Here is a 12,087-nt window from a genome sequence, read left to right as displayed (position 1 = left end):
GGTTGCAAGCAAAGGTTTTTTTTTTTTTTTTTTTGCGTTTAATGAAGTTTACTTTCATTTGTGATAATAAGGTATCTGATAATGCTACTTCTTTAATTACAGCCGATCGTTAATTACATGTCAGTTCAGTGTAGCTGCAGGATCGAAAACTCAAATGAAGACTCATGACAGCGGTGCTAATTGTTTGTGGAAGCTATCTGTGGAAGAAATTGATTTCATAATAGATGAAAGTCTTGGCTCGAACTGTTAACTGAGTAGGATCTTAGAATGAAATTGAGCCAAACGTGTTTTTTTTGTGTGTCTGTGAGTGTGTGTGAGAGTGTGTGTGTGTGTCCTAAATCAATATCTATTGGGAATCTGAAATTAAATCGAGATTCAATCCAGGCTTCATCCCGAGACCTGATGCTCAGAGAATCCCATCTAATCACACCATCCTAAACCAGAAAATAGATTTCCTATTTGATCTAAAATCTGAAAATGATTATGAACTATGAACAAAGAAAGACAAACACACAGCACCATCCAACTGGCGACTTATTCAGCATCTCGCAGCTGAAATCCATCACTGACGGGAACATCATCAGCAGCTTACCTTGAACGATGAGATGGACTTTTGTGGATTTTGGTTTCTTGTTAGTCAGGATGGAACAAACATAGGGCCCTTCATCATGAACGTCAACGTTGTGGATCTTGATGCTGTACTCTGTGACCGCTGTGTTTTCCATCAGGACGACACGAGGATCCAGGGACCACTTCTCGTTCCCCGCAAAAAGAATGGTAGTGCGGTTGAGCCATGCCACTCTTGACACTTTGCTGTCGACGTTGCATCTAAAAAAGAAACATATAAAAACATTTAAACATTTTAAAGGTGTGAATAAGCTAAATGAACAAAAAAAGAAAAAAAAAAGTATTTTTTGGGGTTTTTTGCACTAAAACGTTTGTGAACATAGTTCTACCGCTTATTGGGTCGCGGGGAAGGCAGCATAAGCAGGGAAGCCTAGACTTCCCTCTCCACAGCCACATAAGCCGAATCTGCAGGGCAAACCAAGGAGTTCCCAGGCCAGCTGAGAGATATAATCCCTCCAGCGTGTCCTGGGTCTCCCCCCGGGGTCTCCTCCAGGAAGGACGTGCCCTCAACGCCTCACCAGGGAGGCGTCCAGGAGGCATCCTAACCAGATGCCCTGAGAGAGAACACCTGTACATACATACTATATATATATACATACTATATATATACATACTATATATATATATATATATATATATATATATATATATATATATATATATATATATATATATATATATATATATATTCATTCATTCATTTTCCTAACCGCTCAATCCAATTCAGGGTCACGGGGAAGCTGGAGCCTATCCCAGCTGTCTTTGGGCGAAAGGCAGGGTACACCCTGGACAGCTCCCCAGTCCATCGCAGGGCCACACAGAGACAAATGTCCACACACGCTCACACTCACTCCAAGGGGCAATTGTAGAGTAACCAATGAACCTAACTTGTATATCATTGGATGGTAGGAGGAAGCCAGAATGAACCCCAGCCAAGGGAAGAACCAGCCACAGTGCTTACCACTATTCCACCGTGCAGCCCATACCCATACCGCCCATACTTTAACCTTATTCTTTTGTCCTTTTTTAATTATACATCTAATTAAAAGTAATAAAATTATCTTTCTGATGTGTTGAAAGTAAAACAAATTGTGTAACACTTAATTTTATGGTGTTTTGGAAATCTTTTAATCTTCCTCTCACTCAGCGATTCACAGCAACAGAAGTGTTGTCTGCGGGCGCCGACGTGTTTACATGTCAGTGCAGCTTCTCGGTTTATCTGGTACCAATCATCACAGCTGCTGGCTAAATTGACAAACCTCAGCTCATATCAGCTTCTGTAGCTCAAAGTGATGACAAGCTAGAATGAATTTCATCTCAGGTTCGTGCCTCTGCATGTCAGACATCCACCCAGCTGACTGAGTGCTTCAGTCGCTACAAAGGCTGAAACATTTTCTGCTGGATGATCATAAAGCCATCAAGTTGCAGTCAAATTATCTCAATAACTTCTGTTCATGTTGTATCATTTTAGACATATTAATGTTCCTGCTGCTGTTTGACTTTTGAGATGTATGTTAAGTATAATTTTCTCATGATGAAAGAGTTTATTTCATATCAGCATCATTTGGACAATTATGTCTTATATTTACTCCATAAAATATTGTAAACGTCTATCTAGGCTTAACTTGAGTCATTCTTTTCAATGGGCCAGTCTACTTTGCTGTTCTAGTTCAAGAAGCATTCAGGCATGGATGTGTGAGCAACACGACTGAGATTCAGTTTTAACCACTTTTTTTTTTTTTTTTACTTTGTCTCCCACAGTCAAAATAGCAAAAGGAAAATCGCCCGAAGTGTTGTATGTCCCGTACAAGAAATAATTATCACTTACTCCACTCAGAGGACATTTGCATTTTAATTCTCAGAGCCTAAACATGAAAAACAATTTAAAATTCTCATGAAACAACAAAGAAAATGGATTTAAGGGCCGTTGAATTAAAGAGAACAAGAAAAAAAAATCCCTTTAAAAATACCCTTTAAATTCCTCACCAGCTCTGTGTTTTTGCTTCACTTTTTTGTCATTAAGGCAGAAAAACTGTTATTCCGATCAGCTAACTTTTCAAAAGTCCTGAGGTTTTTCCAGAAATAAACTCCAAACAACTACTAAGGAAACATGCAGAGAAAAACCTTATTCAGACAGTAGAATAATCCGGAAGCACATCGCGACAGTGGTCACATGTTTGTCGTGATAAAGGGTTATTCAGATGCAAGTTGGTGGGGGGTGTTGGAGCTGTTCCTAGTCCACCACAGAGCCAACACAAAGAGACAAACATTCAGTCAGAGTCTCACTCGCTCCTAGTGTGACTCCATTCAGCTTTAGATGCAGCAGCCTGTCTCTGAAGGAGCTTTGCAGGGCTGTCACTATTTGGGAGGGGTGTGGGATAGTAGGAGGGTCGTAAGGTGAGCACTTAGCCATCATCTCCTGTCCTAACACCTCGACTGGTGGGTCCAAGGGGTGTCTGAGTACAGAGCTGTCTCAGACGTCGGTTCAAGGAACATCCATCCCTGATCAATCATTCATTCATTATCCTAACCGCTTATTCCAATGAAGGGTCGTGGGGAAACTGGAGTCAATCCCACCTTTCTTTGGGCGAAAGGTGGGGTACACCCTGGACAGCTCGCAAGTCCATCCCAGGGCCACACAGAGACAAACAACCACTCACGTTCACACTCACTCCTGTGGGCAATTTAGAGTAACCAACTAACCTAACATGCATGTTTTTGGAAAGCGGGAGGAAGCTGGAGTACCTGGAGAGAACCCAAACATACATGGGGAGAACATGCAAGCTCCACACAGAAAGACCACCATTCAAGCCACGCCCCCAGCCGAGGATCAAACCAGCAACCTTCTTGCTGTGAGGCAGGGAAATCCAAATTTATGGTTATTAAGTCTGTCCCACTATTAAGTTTTTAACACATATACACCATGACTGTAGCCCCTCCCCTGGTTCTGTTTTGATTAGTTATAGGTGTAAAACAGTAGCTACTTACTTCTGAACCCTAATCAGCTCCTTATCTGGAGAAATAATAAGATAACAATTAAAATAAGAATAATAATTAATAAGAATTAGAGCTATGGGGCGGCTGTAGCTCAGGAGGAAGAGCAGTTGACTTTCAACTGGAAAGTGAATTGAGTGTGTGTGTGAATAGGGTAATGTGACAAGTAGTGTAAAGCACTTTGAGTGGTCTGCATGACTAGAAAAGTGCTTTATAAGTACAAGTCCATTTACCATGGCCGCTTAGCTTCCGGAGATTCAGATTCAACCTCTGAATGCTTTTTGTACCAGATAAGAAATCATCAACTGCAGCTTTTTTGTTGCATCAACACAGGCCACTAAATTTAGCATCATCAATGTAACATCATCTAAAGCCTTTGACAGAAAGAGCAGCCGATGCGCCGGCAGCGAACACAACTGGTGCTTCAGTTTTCTTCCCACAGTTCAAGTACATGTATGTTAGTACTTGAACATGAAGGAAAAAAAAAACACAGAAACAAAGAGAAACTGCCGTTTTGCTGCTCCAATGATACAAATACACAACTCAAGGTGGGGAAAAAAAGGTAATGCTCAGCATCTGCAGGGACGCGCACAGAATTCATCTTCCTCTGTGTCGAACATAAATCACAAACTGCTGGAATGAATCTACGCAATATAAGCAACAAAACACACTAAATAAAACGGTACAACCACTCGAAAACTCCTTGTATTGTCGAGTGCTTCCAGTGGAGCTCTGGAGATGCAGCATGCACCACACAAAACGCAGATCTCATTTCTGATGGCATTTAACTAAACCAGCAGGTCTGATAAGGAGGAGAAATAAACATTAAGTCCACTTTCATGGATTTTTTTTTATCAGCTGCAGCTCAGTTTATTTTCTCAAAGAGGAATCCAACCAGTGAATAAACTGGTTGTGTGAATCCTACTGAAGGAAGTGTTGATGTAAACTGGTGTGTTTTTGAAGCACGTAGAGCTAATGTGTGTGCAGGCGTTGCATGTGAGCACAGAAGCATCACAGCAGTAATGTCATGTTACTCCCATGCAACACCTTCTATGTCTTTCAGAAACTAAATTAAATTAAAGTCAGAGGTGTTTCCTCAAAGGAAAGACACTTAAAACCTTTATCTGGGTGAAGAAACAAATGATCTCCATTAAACACATAAAATACCTCATCATGCTTAGACATGACATCAGAGAACCATCACAGATCCGCTCCGGTCTTCAGAGATCAGCCTGTGTCTCAGATGATACACTGAGATCCGCTTTTAATATGAAATGAGAAGAAATGTTTAGTACTGAACGCTTACTGGACAGCTGTTATGACTTTAGGGAAATTAACTACGTTTTTAAGTCTCATAAAATCCTCCTTTATCACAATAAAACTTGTCTCTATAGTTGAATATTTCAATTTCCAAATATTTCAATAAGAGACCGAAGTCCATTCATCCTGTAATGACAGCAAATGTTGTCTTTCATAAATTTACTTCTAAAAATAGAAGGCTAAGACAGATTTAGGTCTTGTTTATGCTTACTTTTCTGGGTTAATTATCACCTTCACTTATGCTAAGTATTTTTCTATTTAGGAGCAAAAAAAAAAAAAAAAAGGACAGAAAATAAAACACTCAAGATGAGTGAAAACCATTTCCAGAAGTCTACACTGCGGATATGAAGCAGAATAAGCAAGGGGGAGTGGTGGTGGGGTGGGAGATTAAAACAGCCAAGATTCATGGCTGCCACATGGTTGAGCTCAAAAAGATGCTTTGAAATGTGCTAACTGGCAGAGAAAATGGTTTGGAGAGATGAAACTTATGTTCAACAGCTCTGTTACATTGTAAGACGGCAGTGTGAGAACCGAATTATCACAGATCAAACAAAAAACGGGTTTGTTTTGTTTTTATGGCTAAATATTGTAACGATAACTGTCCAAAAAACTGTGAAACAGCAAACACATTGCAGCCGAAAAGCCAGAGCCTAAACTAGCGCGTACCAGAGAAAGCCACTAAAACATGACATCCGGGCATGTGAGTCGTTTAGTACAGGCCCGGGTGCCCAAATCTGGCCCTTCAGATCTGCTATCCTGCAACTTTTAGAGGCATCCCTTCTCCAACACAGTTGAATCAAATGTTACCAGGCCTGAGCAGAGCTGAACGACATGCAGATGGTTGCAGTCAGCCATGTGTGCTGGTGTTGGAGGGAACTAAAGCACAGGTGTCAAACTCCAGTCCTCGAGGGCCGGTATCCTGCAGGTTTTTGTTATCTCCAAGCTTCAACACACCTGATAAAAATTCATCAATAAGTTGACAAGAAGCTGCTGGATGCATTTGATTTGAATCAGCTGTGTTGGTAGAGGGAAACAACAACAACCTGCAGGATACCGACCCTCGAGGCCTGGAGTTTGACACCCCTGAACTAAAGCATGCAGGGCAGGGGCCCCTGAGGGCCTGGATTGAGAAATGCTGCTCTGGAAATGAATATATTTAACATCGTAACAGCTTCAAAGGAAACAAATTCCCCAAAGCAAAGTCTTTTTTTTCAAATTTGATGTAAATGTCTATTTATAATTTGGTACCTTTATCTAGTTTAGAGACATTAACATGAGATGGAAGTTCATGTTTGTGATCAAGTGCTGCTGTACACAGTTGTTCTGAGATTATCTGCTGCTGTTGTGTGAAAACTTTTTTTTTAATATAATGAACAAACTGTGTTTTGCATTAAAAGTGCTTTTTAAATAAAAATGTAATCATGAGTTTACGGAAACAACGATGTCGCTCTCTCTTCCTGACAGCCTGAATTGTTCGTCAGATCAACGGTTCCCAACCTGGGGTCCCACAAAGACCACATGGGGTCCAAGACTCTTTGACTGTTCAGAGCCACTGTGATTTAAATACCGGCCGTGTCCACAGAGAAAAGTTCAGGTGTATTTTCTTGTGTTTTTTCCTTTTTGCTCCATATGGAACCAGTGTTCTGGGAGCCTGAAAACATTAAATTTGCACCATTTCATTAATGAGACCACTGTGGAAAATACCACAGCACAGACTATTCCTTCTTATTTTTTTTATTTTTAAAAAAAGAAATAAGTCTATAAGTTCCTAATGACCTCATTTTGGTTTAATCCTAGTAAAGGTTTCAGCCAGAATGCATCATTTATGGGGAAAAGCAGCGAATGAAAGCATAAAGCCAAGCATGGTTTCAACACGGGCCAGTGGGGGGTCCACAGCTTTTCCGTAGTTACATGAAAAGGGTCTTCAGGAAAAACAGGTTGGGAACCACTGAGTTAGTCTATTTTCTGATGAAACATACTAGTAAGAAAGAGATCAGTGAAAGTTGAAAAGAACAAGTCTGTTTATGACTTTAAGAGAGCAAAGACCAACTGCCTACAAACCAATGTCCATTTATAGATATATATATAATATACATCATAATCTTCCACAGAGCTAGCATAAGCTGCCACCGTGATGCCATTAAATAAAAAGTTAATCAGCGCTGTGCCGGAAATCCTGAGCTGAACATGGAGTTACCTCAATAAGCCACTAAACCTGTTTCCCAGTGCAGGAGCCGGGTCTCATCACGAGTTATCACATATGTTTCACATGGAGACACAAGCACACGTGTTTCTGAACGCCTGGATTATGCACACAATATTCACAACATACCGTGCCAAAGAACAGAATCTCAGTTTCACAGAATATCGCTTCCCAGTCTAAACTGAGATGTGGAGTCTCTGTGTGTGTGTGTGTGTGTGTGTAGTAATATGTCCACAGTGTTATTATATAGTAATTTCAAAAACATTAATCCAACAAAAAAATAATGTCTTGGTTATATTAATGTGCATAACATAGTAATTATAAACCATGAAAGAAAATATCACTGCTAGATGCTTAAATCATGTAGGGATGTGCATCTGACCGGACCACAAACAGGAGGTCTCCATGTTAACCGGAGTAACACGTCTAATTAGCATTAACTGGATGAGGATACAAATAGTAAAGCGTATCTGCTTAAACAGCCGTAATGGCTTTAAAAGAGGTCTAAAGGTTGGAAACGGTCATCAAGCTGTGCCCCTTTTGCTTGTGACCAGCAATTATGCACATTTTACAATGAATAAATAACTGTTTATTTAGTCTGCATTGCAAATGAGAATTGATTTGGTTCGAAAAAAAAGAAAGAAAAAAACCATAAAATCCAAATAGAGATGGATATAATGAGCAAGGCTCAGTCTCATAACAATCGTCCTTCAGTTGCGAGGTCAGGGGTCTGGTCTCTGGCGTCTTTACATGCGGATGTGTCCTTGGGTAAGACAATGAGCTGCACATAATGTGCTGTGTGTGGTGTGAGGGTATGCATGCTTCGGAAACAGACACATACATACAGTACATCAAGAATGATCACATCTTTTTAGACATTCAAAAACAAAGGCTTTGTAGAATCCAGAGGTGTGTAAACCAGGTGCCATGAAGTAAAAATCCTGTCAGGCAGCTGTTCCAACCAACCAGCCTCTAAACCAGTTAAATTTAATTAGTTAAGATCCACTGCGAGGCAGACAAGCCTGTTTGTGAAAACACCTGTTCTAAATGCACAGGTAGATCCAAAAACATTGCAATACTTTTACTTTTTACTTTTACTTACTACTTCTGGTGGAATCAATACAATATAGCCTTTTTTTTTTTTAGTTTAACATTTCTTTCATGATAAAAAAAAATGTTGCCAGAACAGGCTGGAAACTTAGCAGTAAGCAATAAAAGGTTCAGTTTAAAAGGTCTCATATAATCTGAAAGCTTGCTTAAACGTGACATCACAGAAATGCTCCTTTCTTGTTTTTCTTTACCACTGTTTCATCATAAGGAAAATAATTAAAGATCTTATGCTCACAAAAGCTCTCTGGAGAATTCAACAATCAATAGATTAACTGGTGACTGGTGAGGGTGTCAGCATTAGATATAAAAGGAGTAGTCAACAGATGTTTTATCTCTCTGACTTCTTTGTGCCAGTTGTCAATAAGCTGCAAAAAAAAAAAAGTTTCCCAGTGAAGGATTGTAAAGATGATTGCATTCAGAGACCTTGAAGGAATCAAAGGCACAAAGGCCAATGATGAAAACTGCTGCTTAATGTGTTGGACCTTAAAGTCCTCAGGTAGCGATGAATATAAGAAATCAGACAACTAAATCAACTCAATCTGCCAGCAGCAGCATCCAGGCATGTATACCCGAGACTGCATCATGATGGAAGGAAGCCATGTATCAACCATGTTTGTGGTAAAGAATAGAAAAACCATCCAGGTTTCTAATTTTTTTAAACATGCAAAAGTGATGGTATGGAGGTACCTTAATGTCCATGTCATAACAAACAGAGTAAAGCATCAGAAATGTTAACAGTGCAAAGTAAAACAGCTGCTCATAAGTTTGCAGGAACATATGAGAAACACAACTTGTTTTGCCAATGGGTACCAAACAAATGTGTCCTTTAATCGTCCTGCGATTCTATTGGTTTAAATCATCCTAGTGGGATGCTACATATAGATGTTTTCCTCATACTCCATAAAAGAAACAAGATTTTATCCAGTTTAAATCAAATAAAATTGAGGAAAAATTGAAAAAGTGTTGAGTAAATTTAGCAAAAATTACAAGAAAAAGCTTCCAGTGTGCACACAAATTATGATCAAATGAAAAGAAGGCATGTTTGTTTCAACTAACCCAGATTTTGTTTTCAGTCAACCAAACTACGACACTGTAGAAAAGTATGGCAAGATATGCTTAACATATAATAATAATAATAATAATAATAATAATAATAATAATAATAATAATCACCATTGGAAGGAATAAAAGAAGGACTGCACCTAAAAGGCCCTGTACAACAAGCAGCCTTGATTTAAGAAAACAAAGTAAAGTAGGTCAGAAAATGTAAATATAAATAATTATCTCTTCTTTCTGCCATTTCCTCGTGCATGTGCTGCAGGGGAAACTGTAGGATTTGCTCAGTGTTTGCAAAGCAACTGGAAGGAAGAAAAGGTCATAGGAGAAGATGCTTAAGGAGGAGTCTTTTTCATTCATTTTTGTTTTCTTCCTTTGTTGTAACTGTGAGCCAAGTGAGCAGAAACCCGTGTTTCGCTTTCGCCTCCTTCATATTTCTGATGTGCACACTGAAAGCTCCTTCGTTCAATCCTCTTTGACTAACTGAGTCACTCCTGCAGAGCTAACGCAGGTCAAATACTTCAGGGCACTTTGTCAGGTGCTAATCTGGAAAGAAGGACAGAAAAAAAAAAAACATTATTCCCAAATGGCCCTGGATCCTTCAAACCACTGACCATCCACTTTCTATCCCTGACCTTTGAGAAAGAACACTGCTCTACTTACCTAAATGATTCTTCATCCAGATAGCCGTTACGCTATCTGGAAACTTTAGATAAGTCTCTTGCCAGCAGTGGAGCTTATTTGAACTCCCACATGCTTCTGTGTTCAGGCAAAGTGCACTTTTTTATTTATTTATTTTCCAGACAATATAACCACAACGACCTTAGAGGATCAGAACAGGAATGCATCACTGCAGTAAAAATGCATACGCTCTTATTAAACGCAGCAAAACCAGTTCTGTGCCAAACACAAGCGAAATGTAACGTATTAAAAAGAGAACAAGCTTAAATGTTGGGTAGAAGGAACATTTAACCCTAAAATCTCATTAGATTGTCAGCGCCCAATTGTGTTATATCTACATTTTAAACAATTTCATTGTGCAACCGTGTGGGGTAAGTTGTGTTACCCTTTAGGACAGGAGTGGAGGTTGGAGGTTTTCCCAGCATTTATAACAAAGGATGTCCAAGAGGTTTTTAATCGGGAAGCAAATTTTAGTTTTAATTAAAAGACTATGTCGTAAATACAGAATTAATGATAACACCATTATCTATCACAATTTTACAATAAACAAAATCATTGTCTCTTCTTATGTTGCCAAGGCACCTCTAACAGGCAGGAAATTATGATGATGCCTCTTCCTGTAAAACATTCCATCAGTCAGATAGCTTAAACTGACAGGAATGTTTCATCAGGAGCAGCAAGAGATCAACAGGTGTGCAGAAATTTTAATATCTGTCAGAAGAGAACTAAAATAACAGTCCTGTACGGCTGGAAAAAAGCCAATAAGCCCTGATGAGTAAATGTCAAATGCCTTGAAGGAATCAAAGGCACAAAGGCCAATGATGAAAACTGCTGCTTAATGTGTTGGACCTTAAAGTCCTCAGGTAGCGATGAATATAAGAAATCAGACAACTAAATCAACTCAATCTGCCAGCAGCAGCATCCAGCAGCAGTTGGGGCACCATCATATCTGCCTTTTTGATCCGAATCTGAGTCCGTTTGCTCAGAAAGTCCGCTTTGTTTGGGGAAATGTGAACGTGCCCAACAAATTCTGATACAGATCAAAGAAGCGGACTCGGCCCATCTACCAAGCAGACCAAATGCAGGAAGGAGACTACACAAAAAAGTCACTTCCTGCATTTGGCATAGCATTGCATTGTGGGTAAATACATAGCGATGGTGTCTTTTTTTTTTTTTTTTTTTTTTTTTTTCTCTTTTTTTTGTCTTGTCCAGCATTTAGGCAGGCAGAATGATGCTCTGGATGCTGTTCTGCTGAGCAAATTTTCTCTGCCAAGGGAAGCTTTATAGATATAATGATCCCCTTGACTTTCTGAATTTTTATTTTATTTCTATATTTATTTTGTATTGTTGTTTGAATTGTAGAGTTTGTACTGCTGGACCAGAGAGGACAGACGAAAGACAGAAAGAGAAAGGAGAAAAAACACCTCATAAGAAAAGTGAAAGAGATAAAGGGAGAGAAAAAAAAACAACTAAAAATTAACCCAAAAATAAAAAGAAAGAAAACAACCTACAGATGTATACATATACACACATACATACATACACATACATATACACACACATACACACGCATACATACACATACACACACATGTATACACACATAATATATATATATACACATATATGTACATATGTACACATAGCGATGGTGTTAAGGGTCCTCATCCTCACCTGGTGTTCATACTGCGTCCATTGTTGCAGTGTATTTTTGCAGTATACTTGGGTAAAACTAAATAAAAAAAAATAAAAAAAAACAGCCATAGTTTCGTCTCCATGTTTAACTTGCAACTGAAGGAAACAGAGTTTTCTTCTTCACGCAGGTCCTGTCCTCTCTTTTGCTAAATACTAGTGCAGCGCCACCTTTGGTGGGAATAGGGATATATTATTGGAATGGTTTGGTTTGTTTGACCAAAGTGCAGCGTGATTACGATCTCAGTCTACATGGATACACCTTCCTACAACTGAGCCAAGTCCTCAACCGGGCCAGGTCTAATGGACTATCCTGATGGGAATTCACCCTTAGTAGCATATGTGCAAGGCTAGCAGCTAGCTTCCTGCTATCTCTGCTGTTTACTGTCTGAACACTTTAGGGG

General features: G+C 39.3%; 1 protein-coding gene across 1 annotated transcript in view; it reads right to left on the bottom strand.

Annotated features, from left to right (window-relative positions):
* Positions 1 to 12,087, bottom strand: part of opcml (opioid binding protein/cell adhesion molecule-like) — a gene marked incomplete at both ends in the record, with an annotated part of 219,797 nt that overhangs the window by 110,068 nt on the left and 97,642 nt on the right. Inside the window, one exon of the mRNA XM_079248215.1 lies at positions 593 to 828. Coding sequence (XP_079104341.1) covers positions 593 to 828 — 236 coding nt within the window. The remainder of the gene's footprint in view (positions 1 to 592; positions 829 to 12,087) is intronic.

This window comes from Telmatherina bonti (assembly GCF_933228915.1).
Source record: "Telmatherina bonti genome assembly, chromosome: 10".
Lineage (NCBI taxonomy): Eukaryota > Metazoa > Chordata > Actinopteri > Atheriniformes > Telmatherinidae > Telmatherina > Telmatherina bonti.
Note: the sequence above shows the minus strand (reverse complement) of the source record. Positions and strands in the feature narration are given on the sequence as shown.